Source organism: Euleptes europaea, chromosome 1, assembly GCF_029931775.1.
Source record: "Euleptes europaea isolate rEulEur1 chromosome 1, rEulEur1.hap1, whole genome shotgun sequence".
Classification (NCBI taxonomy): Eukaryota; Metazoa; Chordata; class Lepidosauria; order Squamata; family Sphaerodactylidae; genus Euleptes; species Euleptes europaea.
In genome coordinates, this window is record NC_079312.1 from 135,976,385 (window position 1) to 135,993,705 (window position 17,321).

Here is a 17,321-nt window from a genome sequence, read left to right on the forward strand (position 1 = left end):
CCCAGAAAATCTGGCCAGGTGTCTGGAGGCTGTGGTGAAGTGGTTAAAACAGAGCCACCTAAAATTGAACCCATCAAAGATGGAGGTCCTGTGGCTGGGCCAGGGAAATTCAGGTGAGGGATTCCAACTTCCCACTCTTGACAGGGTTCAGATGAAACAACGATGTTAGCCACCCTGAGCCTGGGGGAGTGTGGGGTATAAATAACATTTCTATTCTATTCTACCTCATAGGGTTGCTGTGAGGATAAAAAGGAGAAGAAGATATAGGGTAGCCAAGTTCCAGGTGATGGCTGGAGATCTCCTGGGACAACAACTGATCTCCAGGTGACAGAGGTCAGCTCCCTTGGGCAAAATGGCTGCTGTGGAAGGTGGACTGTATGACATTATAGCCCACTGAAGTCGCTCCCCTTCCCAAACCCCTTCCAGAGTCCATCCCCCAAATATCCAGGAATTTCCCAGCCGGGAGCAGGCAACTCTAGGAGTATGTGAGATGCCATGCTCCCACTGTGGAGAAAGTCTGGGTATTAATGATGAAAATAAATAAAAAATATAGCTGAATATGGGAGGCAGATAAAGGTAGGTTTGGTGTTGGATGGGAAGGAGAGAAGGAAGCAAGAAAAGGAGAGAAGCTGTGGGGGCTTTCAGGGAAGGAAAGAGGAAATAGTGGGGGGAGGGAGAAATAGATTCCCCCCACAAGTGCTTGCGGATTCCCACTTGTAATTATTTATCTAAAACATTCCTAAAGGCCGCCTTTCTCCCAGGCAACTGGGACCCTAAGTGGGTAAGAAATTAAAAACAAAAAATTAAAACATCGAACTATTAAAACTACCAGAAAAACATAAACATCCGTAAGAGACCTCTGCCCTTTAAAACTCTAAAGAAGCCATCAAGAGACCTCAAAGGCTCACTTTAAAAGTTCTGTCTTATGACCCTTGTGAAATGGCAGAGGAGTTGGGGCCTCTCTAATTCCTTCTGTAAAACTGTTCCATAGGGCGGGAGCAGCTAAAAAGCCTGCAAATGGACAGAAATGGAATGCAGCCTCATACCCAGTGTAAATGCTGGATGTCCAAAATGACCACTCTGCACCTATGCTTGTATGCACACAAAAAATCAACACACCTTGGAAAAACCAGAGTCCGGGGAGATAATTTAGGGTGTGAATCTACCCTTAGGGAATTTCACATGGCTAAACATGAGAAGCCTTCCATAGGTCTTTTTTCTTTTCATTTTCAATAGGCTAAGGTGGAACAAGTTGTAAGAAAGTATTCTGGGAGGTATTATCCATGTGCCCTGACCTGGATGGCCCAGGCTAGCCTGATCTCGTCAGATCTCAGAAGCTAAGCAAGGTCAGCCCTGGTTAGTATTTGGATGGGAGACCACCAAGGAAGTCCAGGGTTGCTGTGCAGAGGAAGGGCCTGGCAAACCACCTCTGTTAGTCTCTTGCCATGAAAACCCCCAAAAGGGGTCGCCATAAGTCGGCTGCGACTTGACGGCACTTTACACACACATTATCCATGTAGCAAAGGGTAAGAATGAAACTTCCATGTTCAGAAGCAGTACACATCTGCCTGAAAAGGGGGAGGGGAGGTTGCTATCGCTACCATGTACTTCTCTGTGAGCTTTCCAAGGACATCTGGCTGATTGCTCTTTGCAAAAAGAATATCAGCCCTCACTACATGCCAGGCTACATGGACTTCTGGTTTGATACAGCAAGGCAATTCTTATATCCTAAAGAGAGGGGGATCAGGAGTCAGCGGATCGTATCACTTAGCACCTCTGCTCTGTGTATACAAACCCTGAGACATCTTGACTTTCCATCCATAGCTGTACAAAGCTCTCTCTCTCTCTCTCACACACACACACACACAAGGCCTGCAAGTCACGATTCCAATACTCACACGCCAAGCAGCATTCCTCAATGTGCACAGGTATTATTTTTAAGGTGAAATGCCCACGCTAAAGGCCAAGACAAGATTGAGCCGTGCAGGGTTCGGAAGCCTTTGTCTGACAAACGTTTTGTATGCTACAGGCTGAGGCTTCTTCACTTCACTTGCAATCACATAAATGCAGCTCCTCAGGGTAGACTGAAGAAAGATATTTAGACCAAATGCCCTTTACATTTATCTCTCTATTCCCAAGATGAGCACAAGGAGAGAAAGAGCACAAACAAGCAGCCTCAGTGCTTGATAGAGAAAAAACGGCAGCTTCATGTTGATGAAGAGAGAGCTATTTCTTTTATTAACAGATTTTCATCTCCATCATAAAAACCTATCCCTTGTGTACAGAGAACAGAAAGGGTGCCTCTGCAGTGTTATTCTTAGGTTCATTATTGACAGCAGGAAATACCATCCAGAGAAGGGACCAAATCCTGCAAAACAGAGAGCTCTCAGGGCTAAGGCATTCTGTTACAGTTAGGGAAGCAACTTATTTCATATAACATAGGACAGCCACTCGGCTGTAAACAGGGCTGCATCCCTCATGTTGCAGAAGCCAAAGAAAGAGAAGCATGGTCAATAGGACCTTAAAAACGGCCAACAGCCACAATGCCACCTGGTGTGATTTTTATTGCACCAGTAATGCCAATGATGTCGCAGCAATCAGCCATAGTGCCAGGTCAGCAGGCTCACACAAGATTCTCCTGTGACACTTCAAAACACATTCTCCTCAAAGGTTATATCATCCTCTTCCACACAACAGATGAACATCTGAGAAGGGGAGATGATCCAAAGGTCACCCAGGAAGGCTGTAGCAGAGCTAATAATCAACTCCTAGGCTTCCTGGCTTCTAGCTCCATGTGGTTTCTTAGACCATATGGTGTGCTGGAGAGCAAAGGTGTTTCTCTTTGAATCTGGCAAAAGCGATAAGCCTCAACATGAGAAAGCACCAACTCCAAAAGCAAAGCGAACTTTTATATTCAGGGTCAGACACAGCACATGGCATTCCAAAGCACAGTACTTTTTTCACCTGTAGAGGGAAGGAATTCAGGTCTTACATTTGTCATAATTTTTTCTAAGGCAACTGAGGGGTCACAGCATGTCCACTCCAGGATTCGTCCACACATGATGTCACAAGGGCCGAGAAGTGTGTATTATTCTTGCTCTTGGAGAAAAATTATAGGTTTGAGCTTTTGGGTTCAGCTTGCCACACTGATGGCGTAGCAATCTATATTTAGACAGATATGTGAATATACTAACCCCGAACATATAATTTTCCTGTGTTTCCCACTCCCAACAAATGAAGGTTGGTTACTGGATGGCGACCACAAGAAAAAAGGACAATTTTGGATTTTAGAAAAGCCTGCTGTGGTAACTAGGTACAGCTATAAAAGAGAAAATCAACCCTTCTGTGACCAATTATAACAGAGACACTTAAAATTGAGCAGGGCACAGTCTAGCTGAGAGACACGATAAGTGGGAGACAAGAAGAGTCCGTCTGTGCCAAACTAACACCAAACAACTGTCCACCACTGGACACATGGCTGTATTTTCAGCCAGGGCCCTTTTCAGACCAGCCATACATCATAGGCCAATGAAACCGATGCTATCAGGATGGAAAGTGGGACTGCTCAGGGCATCCGCTTTCTGCCACAATTATAAACCCCGCACCTAAACAACATGTGCATTTTGTAATAATCTTCCCGCACCAGCACATAAAGCCTTCCAAAATAAATTGTGCCAATGTGTAACACTTCTTCTCGTGATTGATTTTTACTGACAGATTTGGAATGGGATGGGGTTGAGATATATAAAGAACAGGATGGCAGAAGGAAAGAAAGCCATAAAAGGACAGGCAAAGGGGTACAAGCAAGAGGAAAAGAGAACAGGTTCCCCAGGGAAGAATAGATGGCTAGCCTTATGGCACAGAAATTCCACTAACTACTGTGACTATTGAGGTCCTGGTACCTTCTGCTGTCAGTGACTCAAGTTGCCACCATAAAACCCAGAGGTTTAAAAACTTGTTTTGGGAAAAGAAAAAAAAAGACAAGAAAGCTTTTCTTTGCGCAATGCATACACATAATATGAAGAGCCCTGCCCATAACCCAAGAGAAGTGGAACCTTGTAATCATCAGTGTGAAGTTGGCCCAAATGCTATTTCCTTTTACTTAAATATTCTCAGCTAAAAATGTTGCTATGCTTAATGAAGATGCGCACGTAAATCCTTGTTGGCAGGTCTACTGTGGTGTAATTATGTCTGTTTAAGTTCTTGTTACCTCTCAAGAACTGGGGTCAATACCATCCTTAGCGACAGACATTAAAGCCAATGGAAAATTACACTAGGGATGTGTTTGCCTCCTACGAACAAGACGCTTCTTAAGTACAATGACTCCAGAGTGAAATATAACTCCCTCTCCCAGCTAGGTAACAAAAGGGTCACAACCCAGTCAGATGCTGTACCTCAGTGGGCTGTAAAATATTTTGATTAAAATAAAGACGAAGGGACCAGATGGTATCTATCCCACACAGGCCACCCTGACCCTTTGCCCTTAAACAAAAACTCATTCCACCCCACAATCTCTAAGTAGATAGAGTTGCTGGTACTTACGACTGACAGGCAAAAGACATGCCAAAGATAGGAATGCAGCGAAAAATGCCCTCCCAGCGTGCGTAACTGACCCGCTGCAGCCACTGCCCGCCAAACAGGCCATGTCTGAAAGAACTGAGCACGATCTGCAGCCAAGGAAAAGAAAAGAGAGGTTACAAGCTAGACAACAGAGACGCCAAACAAAACCATAGTCTGGCAAGCGAGGTTACAACAACTTTACTGCTGCTGTGAAAATGATCAAGGGGGCAGCAATTCCATTAGGGAAACTAAGAGTCTCAGAACTGGTTCAATGGGACTGCACTGTGCCATATCTCCTAAGACTTCCTCCCCACACGAGGGGAATGGAAGAGCAAGTGCCCATGGGGTCTACACATATTGCAGCAATTCACAAACAGGAGGGATGTGATAGGATGATACCTTCTATCCGCTGAGTTTGCTGCTGTGGATGTTTTGCATGTCACCGAGATCTCTTCACTGACGTTCTATACTTATCCAAACCCAGCACAAACTTTTTGTCCTTACTTTCAAACCTCTCCAGTCTCACTCCACTCCATTTGAGCCCCTTACCCATGCTATACTTCTCCATGACCTCTGCTCCTCAAACTCAGCTGCCTTAAAAAAGCTCTTGCTCTCTAAACAGCCCAACCCTAATCTGCCTCTTATGTGTGCAGCTCCATCCCTGAACGAGTATGGGGGCACCGTCTTTCTCTTCCTCCATAACCTTTCTCAAAACCCACTGCTCTTCGCAAGGCTTTTGACATAACTAACAGGACTAAGCGGGTGGCCTTGGCCTTGATGCCCCTGAGGATCCACCCCAATGGCACGGCTGTTGTACTAGGTTTATCACTGTCATTCTCTTCCTGACTGGAGCAGTAACACGGTCAGGTGTCCACCTTCAGTTTGGTGTAGAGGTTAGGAGCGGCGGACTCTAATCTGGTGAACCGGGTTGGTTTCCCCACTCCTCCACATGAAGCCTGCTGGGTGACCTTGGGCTAGTCACAGCTCTCTCTGAACTCTCTCAGCCCTACCCACCTCACAGGGTTATCTGTTGCGGGGAGAGAAAGGGAAGGAGACTGTAATGCGGTTTGATTCTCCTTAAAAGGTAGAGAAAGTCAGCATATAAAAACCAACTCTTCGTCTTCTTCCTGTCCTCAATGACACCCCCCTCAAAAAAAAACCACCAGCAGCACTGCAAGACTACCATGGACTGCTTCGCAGCAGCACCATCCTCCTTTTGCTTCTGAAGCCTACCTGTTACCTTTGAAAATTCACAAGCAACTTTTTCATAAATTAAATGCATAATTGATATTTAAGTAGTGCCAGGAGTCAGGAATAATTAAAAAAGCATTTCTATACTATCCACTGAGCGAGATGGGGAAAAAAAAGGATTTTGTTAGTATGAAGAAGCATTTGCTAGTACGGAGGCATGTAGGAAAAGTGTCTCTTCTCGGACTCTGGATGAGTCAGAAAAACACGGGGCAACATTCGTATTAATGTAAACAAAATATAATAGGTTTTTTCTTAAATCTCAGGAGGATGGGGGGAGATTGGGTGCACAATTAAGTATGGATTGAATTTTTTAAAAAAAGAATGTGCCTTTCCCCAGGGCCTGACAAGCCTTGTTACTCCACAGGGTTTTTTCTTTTATTTTTTCTAATCCTTGTACAGTATCTAACTGTAAAGAAATAAAGTGTAAGTAATTGCACTTGCTCTTATCTTGACCTCTCCACTCTCTATTGTTTTCCTTTTTAAAAGATGTTGGCTCTTTGAAGGCAAGGATCTGCCTAGTTTTTGTTCATAAAACTTTGAAAAGCACTTTGTGCATGGACAAAACAGAAGAGATCATGAATATTTATACCTGTTTGCATGCTTCTCTCCAGCTTTGGCACAGGGCGCCCACCTGGCCCAGTCCATTCTGCAACAGGGGCCAGTGCTATGTTACCTGCAGCTTCTAGATCGCTGCATTTTTTATCTACTGGATGGAGACATTTATAAGGCAAGTGGCGGGAAAGACAAGCTAAAGGCTCTGCCTAATCTCACCTCAGAGGTGAGATTAGACAGAGCCCAAGTTTCTGGAGAATTTGATAACTGGCTCTGGGTTTCAGGGAGAACTGGCAGGCCTTGACAGATCAAGGCCCGAATGAAGCATTTGATTAAATGCTCTGGGAAGGAACATGGGGGAAGCAATCAAGGAAGTCTTGTGACAATCTGGGTGGCCCAAGAGCCCACAGTACACTGTGGTGTATAAATACACTGAATTGTTGAAAGCTGGGGATGTGGCACCATCTCCCTAAAAGAATATGTAGTATTAAGTCTCATACTGGAGACACATTCTAGCATCTGTGGCCACTTAGGAGAGTAAGCAGCCTCCCATTTACTGGTAGTGGTTGTCTTCTACCATGCAGTGCCAGTAACATTAAATACAGTCTTTTGAAAGCGAAACCCCGAGCCTACGAGCTGCTGCCAACCGGCAGACCTGGCATCCATTTAAGTGTCCTTGGAGAGCCCACCAACAAGGAAAATCTTGGACACCATAGAACTGAATTTGCATTGAGGTTTTCCTTAGATGAATTAACTACTAACCACTGAAGAAGCGAAAGCCTTCCAGTCATTAATACTGACCACAAACATAAACACGGTGTAAAAGATCAGAGCCATGGCACTGAAGGACTGTATGGAAGCCATCATGTTTCTCTGGAGGCTCAGTGGAAGCACAATGCAGAGGGAGACAATAATCAGCAGGACTACCCGGAAGACGCCATTCACCTGAAAATTGAATGCCAGGAGAAACTGTTACTCTGAGCCCACCCTGGAAAATGCCTAAGGGGATGTGGAGGGAAACAGCGAACTAGACATACCAGAACAAGACTGATTGCCCACCACCCGCCATAAAAGGGCACTGAGAGTTTAAAGGGTCATCTTGCCTTTCTATGAAAGCAAATGAAAAGAAAGGTTTAGGGTAAACAAAGTTGCTCTCCGCAGGCCCTTCTGTGATTAGCCCACATAGTCACTGGGTGCCACTGTTGCTCTGCGAAGCTCTTACAAATCCCATTTTTAAAGCAAAAGCTGGTTGGCTCTTTTAAATGGTAACCCGAATGGAACCTATTTAAATATCTTTTATGCACTTCCAGCAAATAAAACTAACCTTGCTGCAGAAAGGAAAATGAAGGAAGAGATGGAAGCCTTGGAAATTCTGACCCAGAAAATTAACCAGCAGCTTTTCCCCGGTATTTATTATAGCAGAAGACTTGGAAATGCCTAGAAATATTTAATACCTAATTTGGCTTTGGTTAAGACACATCTTTTTAACTTCTCAGCTCCTTAATCAGAGCTTAACTACATCAGGCTGGAGCAGATAAAAACCATGCCAAAACTCTAGCTGTCCATTTAGCTTTTCTGGCCTGCCCCTGCCCCTACGGATTGTTCTCTGGTCCATTTCTCCACTGGGAATTAAGCTATTCCTGCACTGAACAGACAAACAGCAGATAGGGTATCAGCATTGCACTTTCTTGACCTGGTTTGCTGTGTTATTCACCATCTAGCTGTGTATCCCTTTTTGGAGTTTTGAGATTAACAAACAAACTGATAGATGCAAAGGCTTACACTACAGCTGCAAAGCACTGCTCAGTTCTCTAGTTCTATCAAAGACTTCCCCCAGAGACCTCAACAACACAACTTTAACATCTCTGGCTTTCAGTTCTCCACTGACCAAAGGAGAACGACAGGCTGAGTTCTATCTTATCCTGCCTTATGTCACCATCATGGTAAACATATTATAAACATCATAAGAAGGTTGACATGCTACTGTATTTGGGGGTTGAATGAGGCATGATGGAGTGTACAGAGGTATGATTGCTAAGTAAACAGATGGCAGAAAGACAAGAGACTCAGTGCTAAGCAAAGGGACCCACATAGGAAGCATACACTTGAAACTGACCCTTGGGCGTGAAGATGGACATATATACAGTAGGAGGTTATTTATTCGCCTTGGGTCAGCCTATCCCAGGGCAAAGTGTTCCATGACTTCAGCGCTTGCTGCTAAATGGCAAACTGGTGAAAGATACTTTCAGAACTGTAACATGTCTTGTATGCAAAACAACAACAGGAAAGGGAAAGTATTTGGAATGTTCTGATGCTGATAAAGTCAACAGAAGCAAGCTTACCTCAACTCCAAATAACCGGGCAAAGAAGTTTGATCCCAAGTCACCAATAACAACGTAGAAAGCAATGCAGGTTCCTAGCATCAGTCCAATCATACTGCAAAAGTACACAAATGGGGAGGTCATTCCAGAGCAAAGAGTTCCCTTGGAATGCAGCCCTTATTACTTGCCAGTTATGTGATAACTGCTGCATTCAGATGGGATTTGAACTCTGCAACATGTTGAACAGAGGCATCTTCTATTTTGGATGCCCTAGACCAGGGGTCTGCAAACTGCGGCTCCTGAGCCGCATGTGGCTCTTTGGCCCGTTGAGTGAGGCTCTCCAAACTTGGTTCGGAGCCCCTGCTCTTGCGCCTGCTCGCGCCGGCAGCCGGGCTGCGGAGCCAGCGCGCCTGAGAGAGCGCAAGAGAGCAGGCGAGCGGGCGTGCTGTCTCTCTCCCCCCCCCCCCCGCTGTGGAGAATGGCCAGGTCCCCCTTTCCCTTGCCCTCAATGGTTGGGAGGCTAAAGCTTCCCCTCCCCTCTAGCCACGTGATTGCTGGGCGGGCGGCTCGGCGGTTCCTGCCCCCCCGCCTGCCTATCAGCTGTTGGGTGGGGCGGGCTTCCTTTGGTAGACCTGGCCTCCGGCTGAGTCCCATTGGGAGGCCATGTCTACCCACTGGCTTTCTTGGTGGTAGACCTGGACTCCGAGGAGGGGAAAAAGTCCCCCTTCAGAGGCCAGGTCTACCAATTGGCTTCTATGGGCCTCCGGAGGCCAGGTCTACTGCCAAGAAAGCCAATGGGTACACCTGGCCTCCCAATGGGACTCAGCCGGAGGCCAGGTCTACCAATAGGCTTTTATGGCGGTAGACCAGGCCTCCAGACGAGGACTCCGGACGGGGAGGGGGAAATGGCAAGGACTTACAATTTAATTTTTATCAATAAATAAGATCACTATTAAGTATGATATCAAGTTTTATTCAGTGTACCTATAGTTTAATTAAGACTTAAAACTTTAAAGTTTATTAAGTTAATAAACAGTGTACCTACCTATATAGTTTAAGTTTAAGAAATGTGGCTCTCAAAAGAAATCTCAATCGTTGTACTGTTGATATTTGGCTCTTTTGACTAATGAGTTTGCCGACCCCTGCCCTAGACATCTTCCCTGAAAATTTCTAACCACCTTGCCAATAGGGCACTTTCAGGAGCAGCACTGACTATGTATATCAGGTGTTGAGAATCAAATGTATCACTGCTAGCAGTCTGCAGCAGAGTCTATGGCATTGTAATTTTGTATGTATCAAATTACTGCTAGCCATCAGTATGATATGAACAAGCTCACCTGCGTATACTGAATGGTCCCAACATTCCATATTATCCTGCAGAACTCTGGAGAGACCACATACAGTCACAGAAACTAGTTCACACAGCAGGACATACTATCTATTGCTGCTTTTCCTCCCTCAGCTTTTATACGCCTAGAAACGAATGCTCTGAATTAGCCTTACATGGCAGGTGAAGCCAAAACAGTTTAATCTGTATGCAACGTTTGGCCACACCAAGGAGAATGAAGAATCTGTCTATCAAAACTGGAAAGGACAATAGTTCTTTAACTCTTCAACCAATAATGTGATGTTTCCCCCTGAAATTTATTCAAAAGTGCTTCCTCGGGACGTTTTCTGAGCAAATATGTTTAAAAGACTTTGGATTAAAAAAAAGATTATATATCAGTTGTACAATTGCTTTCATGTCATGAAATTGTTTTATTAAATAGTTTCAAACAGCCATAAGTATGAGACTAGAGAAAGGGCCACGGGGGGCATTCGCTTTATGAGGCTCTAATAAAAGGGACACGAAGCACCATACAGCAAGGACAGTTTAATGCCATCAAGTGCATGCATGTTAATTTAACTGCTCTCCCAGAGCCAAAGATGGAAGCTCTACTTTGGGAGTGTGCTTTAAAAGAGGCTATTATTCACTTATACATTTTGTAGGGAAGGGGGTACAACTAATAAGTGATTCTCACTTTACCCAAGGGTATTCCATCACAGTGAAGGGGGGGAAAACAAGGAAACCTAACTTGCCCCCCATTGGAAGGTGAGACACATTTTAATTAAGAGATCGCCCTGGGAACACGAATGCCCTTCCCTTTCATGGCGGCATAGACCACTTCCCCTCCCATTTCCGATCATATAACATCCCAGCTGCAATTATAGCAATTGCTTACATGGAAAACTAATGGCAAGGAAGCATTGAGAATATTTTTAGTCATCTCACTCAAAGCAGTTTAGCAGCTGGGAATAAGGAAGAGAGCCAGGATCGCAGGACTGGCCAGCTTGCCAAGGATCACAGTTTGAGAAACTCAGTCAGAAAGAGCAACACTATGATGCTACTGATGCTCAAATTACAGCTTGCGTTAGCTTGGATGGGGGGGGCCCTCTTGATATTGTGTTAGGGACACACAGCTACACATCCACAGGTGCAGGGGAAGAGGATCCAGAAGTTTATGTCTCACAATTCAAGCACTGGGCGCACCAAAGTAAGCTCCAGTAACATTTCTCTTTACACAGAAGAAATGTTACATTTACAGGAAGCACAGGCCTTCAAACAACATCAAGAGCATCAAGCCTCTATCCCAAAGACGTCATGCAATTTTCTTGTGTTGTCCAGTGTCATCCTTGCTCCATGGAGAAGGAAACAGTCACGGACAGGATAAAAAGCAGCTACTGAATTATGCACAACTCTCTCCACAGACTGAAGCAAGAATGCGGAACAGTTCTCGCCTGTGGGAAACACCGGGCCATATGTGGCTTGCTTAAGGTTTTGCAATGGAGCATGTGCCAGGGGAGGAATTAAACCCAATGTCCCAAATGCACCAAGTGGACCCCCAACACCTCCAACTTGTGACTGCATGGAGCCATTTGTCACAGCCATCTGGACTCCTTTTGGGAGGAAAGTTGGAAGTGGAATATTAAAGGCCACTGCTAACTGCATAGACTCCTGCCACAATAATATGGGGAAATACGGTAGTTGTGTGTGGATATAACTGATACTGCTGGAATGGTCACTTGCAAACCCAGGAGGTTCAGGCAGAGGAATTATTAATGACTCCAAATGTCTTTTGCCTTCAGATGTTTTGCAGCATTCTGTCCAAAACTTTAAATTGGCACTACCAGTTTTTATGCTTAAATAATCAGTACAGCCATACAGGTCTTCAGACCAATTGAGCACCCATAGCAGGAGAGTTTAGGGCACTGGGAAGAGCTTTTCAAGAAGGGGCCAGTACCTATAAATGTGCAGCACAGGGACCAGAGTGACATCATGCTAACCCTACAGATTGGTACAAGATGGGTAGTATGACAAGGTTCCCCAAGACAGCAGCTGTGATTAGACAGAAACACAAAGGCTAGAGATAAATGTAGACAGACCACATCTTAAGGCTTCATATCTGAACAACTTATATTTAAAACTGCAAGCAAATAATTTAAAAGACTATTTCTCAAGGAAAATAAGAGTTTACCTGGTTTCCACCAGCATCTTCCCAGCTTTTCCATAGGCATGGAAGGCTAGCAAGAAGAAAGGGAGGGGAGACATGTGCACATCACCACAATTATTCAAACATATGTTCAAAGTATGGAACGTAAAAAATGAACAACAGTCACCAGAGGCAATTCAGAAGGCAGGACTCTGCCAGTTTTGTATTTCAGAGTTGGTTTTCTCTCCCCCTGCTGCCAAACCCTGCTTTATTTTTCCCCTCTTGACATACCATTCACAAATCAGAAGCCACATAAAAACAAATTTGGGCAAAAGATTCAAAGCAGGTTCCCCACCACCACCACCAAAAGGCCAGCAGCGCTAAGTAGGAGTAACACATGGTAACAATTAGAAGAAAGTCAGTGCAGAAAAGAAAATATGCAAGCATAAGAGACTGTGTGGCAAAAAGTTACTTCAGTGCAAAATTTCAATCAAGTTCCCATTTTATTCCTTCCTTCCCCATAATGCTGAACCACTCTGCGTTACTGATGGGAGGATTGAGATGGTGCCCAGAATGTTCAGCCACCCTGAGCATATCCATGATTCACAAGCCACACCAAAGGGATCTGACCAAGAGATTTCTCTTTCATTTCATACACTGGTCACCGCTTGCAGCACAAAGCAATCAGCATCCCTGAAATCACCGCTTCTCTGGAAAGCTCAGCTTGTATTTTCAAAAGGCATTTTAACATGGGGATAAGAGGAAAATTACCACCTTCTCTTCTGAGAGAGAACCTTTTTTAACTGGGCCTGTTACTAATGCCACATTCATGTGAAATGTTTATAGAGGCCAACTGGCTTTCAACCCTCTGTTTACACAATGTTCATATTCTCTTGGTGGAATCCAAGTGTTAAAAAGGGATCAGTCACCCTAGTGAAGGAATGTAGCTAAAAGAGAGGACAGTGGAAAGGGCATGTCCTTTCCCAAAGCAAGAGCCAAGGTTGGTTTTTTAAAAACCAGATACATAATCCAGCTTTCCATCAAGACCTAAGAAATAAAGCCATCCTTCATAGTCTAGGATCCCTCAGTGGGTTAAAAGAAGAAGAAGAGTGGGGTTTTTACATGCTGACTTTCTCTACCACTTAAGGGAGAATCAAACCGGCTTACAATCACCTTCCCTTCCCCTCCCCACAACAGACACCCTGTGAGGTAGGTGGGGCTGAGATAGTGTGACTGGCCCAAAGTTACCCAGCTGGCTTCATGTGTAGGAGTGGGGAAACAAATCCAGTTCACCAGATTAGCCTCCGCCACTCATGTGGAGAAGTGGGGAATCAAACCCGGTTCTCCAGATCAGAGTCCACTCCTCCAAACCACCGTTCTTAACCACTACACCATGCTGATGCCTCCCCTTAAATTTCCTTTATAAATTCACTCTGACAATGGAACATTCCCAAATAAAAATGAATAGGATTGGGCTGAAAGTTACTTGTAACAAAAGAGACGATACCATGCTGAGCATACTCATTGGTTGGCTCAACATGGGTTCAATGCTTCAGAAGAAACCCCCAAATGGGATTGTTTTGGCTGAGGTTATGAACCCAATTCAAAACTGGGAGTCTACTTTGAAGAAGGTGATTGTAAGACCCAGAAAGTACTGGTAACTTGTAGGATTACGGTCTCTTCTGCTAACTTGGAAGTTTAATATAAAGAAATGAATATAAAGAAATGAGGACAGTGGAAAGGGCATGGAACAACGGGATCCTGAAAAGGAAGCATACCTGATTGTTCTCCTGAAATTCTATACAGGTGGGCCACAAGTTCATCTTCTACCCAGATGATCAGTATGGATGAGCCTTAAAGAAGCTAGAAGCATTGGGTCCAAATCCCAAGTCTAGCCATTAATTCAGCAGACGTTTCCGAGTAAATTCACATTTGAGCCAGTTCACATTTTTGAGCCAAGTCACATGTCTCTGAGGTAGCTGATATATGTAAACAATTACTCATATAAGAAGTGTGACCAGTATCACATCAGAGGATGTACTTCAAGAAGAATGAAGGGGCTATCGCCATGAAACAGGATTTCTAGTTTCTTGTACACCCTTTTTTATGGAAGTATCTCCTCCAGTATTATACTGCTAAATGTTCAACAATTAGTTGTACATATGGGCTAGATCTCTCAGTACCCCATTGGTGAGACTGCAGTATGAAAAAAAGAGCATTGTCGATAAGGCACACTATACATGCAAGCTAATAAACAAAGCTCATTCATTTGTGCCTACCCTGGATCATCAGCCTTTCAGATTTTTAATTTGGCATCTCATTAATGTCAGAAGACAACTGACTATGTAACAGCAGGGAAAGAAAATGGCATGCAAAGAGACATCCCACAGAAAACAAACCCAGACTAGGGGGTAAAAGTAGAAAATGATTCAGTGAAAAGTGGTTGCTGTGTAAACAGAAGGATCTTGTCAGACACTGAACTCCATGTCCATATAGAAGGAAAAGTGACATCAAAAAGAACAATTCCATAGAATTTTGCGTTATTCCACTTAGGTGGTTCCTAACTAATGAGTGCTCCATTTAAGATACGGCCTGGGAGCAAAAAGAAAACTCTGCATGAAAGTAAGATAACCCCTTAGGTGATAGGTTATTGTTATAAAAGGTAAAGGTCCCCTGTGCAGGCACCGGGTCATTCCTGACCCATGGGGTGACGTCACATCCCGACGTTTCCAAGGCAGACTTTGTTTGAGGGGTGGTTTGCCAGTGCCTTCCCCAGTCATCTTCCCTTTACCCCCAGCAAGCTGGGTACTCATTTCACCGACCTTGGAAGGATGGAAGGCTGAGTCAACCTTGAGCCGGCTACCTGAAACCGACTTCCGTTGGGATCGAACTCAGGTCATGAGCAGAGCTTTTGACTGCAGTACTGAAGCTTAATACTCTGCGCCACGGGGCTCCTAGGTTATTGTTAGTAACCATTTAAAGAGGTTCTTTGGTATATAAAGTTCTTTACAGTCCTCGCTACATTCATCCTCACAACGACCTGGTAGAAAAAGATAATTACCCTCACCTTACAAATGAGGCCTCTGAGATAGTGACTTGCCAAAGGCCATTTAATAAGCCTGTTGCAAAGCTGAGGTTTAGACTCAGGTCCTCCATATTCAAGACCAACATTTAATCTACTAAATCAGATGAGCTCACCCATGTTTTTTTTAAAGAACAATATTGAATTGTTTCAGGGCAGGCATTTGTTCCTGATACAACTATGGTACGGACGTAGGATATGAAGTATTAGTGTTAGGTGATTGTAAAATGAACAGGAAGATATCTCAGACTACTTAAACTGAGGCAAATCATCAGGATCCTAAATTAACACAGTGCAGTTCTAAGTTGAGTTGCACCTTTCTGACCCCACTGAAGTCAGTGGGCTTAGAAGTATGTAACTCTGTTTACAACTCAGGTTGCCAACTTTGTGTTAGGAAATTCCTGGAGATTTGGAGATGGAGCCTGGAGAGGATAAGGGATGTGATGCCATACAGGCCACCCTCCAGAGCTGCCATTTTCTCCAGGGAAATTGATATCTGTCATCTAGAGATCAGTTGTAATTGTGGGAGTACTCCAGCCCCCCCCCCCCCCCCGCGGACATCGGCAACCCTATTTAGGACTACATAGTAATTAAGTGAATACCTTTGTATTTATTTATTTATTTATTCATTCAATTTATAACCTGCACCCTCTCCTCAACAGAGAACTCTGGTCTGTTCACAGCATACAAAACTTAGCATTAAAACTTAAATAGATAATAAAACCTATAAATACAAATATATACAGTAAAACAGATTCTAATTACCATTCCACTGGTCATCAGCTCTGGAACAAATCTGGACAGACAGACAGCTCATGCATTCTCTTGGTTAATTAAATGCTGCACAAAACAAGGCAGGCTTGCATGCCCTTTGGAACCCTAATGGATCCCGCAGGACATGGACCTCCTCAGGGAGCTGAAAAGGGAAGGCTGCCTAACCTAAAGTATTAATCTAACTTCATAAGCTTGTTATAGTCAGGATCCAAGTGGATGACACTCCATCTTTCTATGATGTATCAACTGGTTAACAACAAACAAATCTTTGGCCAGTTCTCATCAAGAGCAGATGAGGAAGTAAACCTGCCTGTATGGGCTGCATCACTTCAGACGGCAGCTAGAAAATAAGTTGGGGAATTACATGATGGAATGCTCCTCTATAAAAAGAAAATCCCAGCACAAAGAAAGCTAGCATAGGGAGGCTAGGCTAGACCCATCTCCTTGGCCAGCATAGATTTTTAACGCATGAACGAAGAGTCAGTCTTGTGAACAATCTGAAGGGGGTGAAGTCAAGACGCCGGTACACCTCCTCTTCTGCTGTTTGTGAAGGATAGGGCGTCGTAGGCTGTCTTCAATATTCCTTTCTAAAAACATCGGTGCATTTTGACAGGTCCCATACATGTTTGAACACGCATGAAAATGAAATCAGAACACAAAATCATTCTCACAAAAGAACCCCCGAGTGCCTGAGCATTTTGCTATGCACAAGCCTTTCTTTGGAGAAGGAAATATGTACTCCAGGTCTCATGACACATGTACTAATGCCTTCAAGTGGGTATGACTTGTAAGACTGTATCAGTCAGTGTTATAAATAATATCAGAAGGGGTCCCAAGCCAATATTTCATCTTGTCTACAGGATGCTGATGGCTTTCGGCCAATATCTTGTCCAAAACTACAATAAAGTATTCACTCATTATCGTCTACAGAAAAGGACTACATTCACAGTTGTCTTTCTTGCATTACCAAATAGTAGGGGTTACCGCACTTTGTATTCCCAGAGATGTATTAAGAGTTTGAAAATGTTATAAAAAACATCGCTTTAAAGGGTTTTTTGGATACTACGGCTTATAAATGGTTGGAAAACATCTTCATAGCTAAAGGGGCCAAACAAAGTGTGAACAGTATTTTTATAACGTTTTCAAACTCTTAATACATCGGTGGGAATACATAGAAAGTGCGAACAGTATTTAAAACGTTTTCAAACTCTTAATACATTGCTGGGAATGCAAGTGTGGTAACCCCCAGTCTCTTTCAAATACCTCTGCAATCACTGCTTCTAAATAATCCAATTTCTTATGCAATGTTTT

At 43.9% G+C, this 17,321-nt stretch overlaps 1 protein-coding gene across 1 annotated transcript in view; it reads right to left on the minus strand.

The window, feature by feature from the left end:
* The window catches only part of SLC38A10 (solute carrier family 38 member 10), an 84,270-nt gene that overhangs the window by 57,234 nt on the left and 9,715 nt on the right, over positions 1-17,321 (minus strand). The window contains exons 3-6 of the mRNA XM_056865055.1: positions 12,200-12,245; positions 8,706-8,799; positions 7,165-7,308; positions 4,543-4,667 (exon numbers count right to left, since the gene is read on the minus strand). Of these exons, the coding sequence (XP_056721033.1) occupies positions 4,543-4,667; positions 7,165-7,308; positions 8,706-8,799; positions 12,200-12,245 (409 nt within the window). The remainder of the gene's footprint in view (positions 1-4,542; positions 4,668-7,164; positions 7,309-8,705; positions 8,800-12,199; positions 12,246-17,321) is intronic.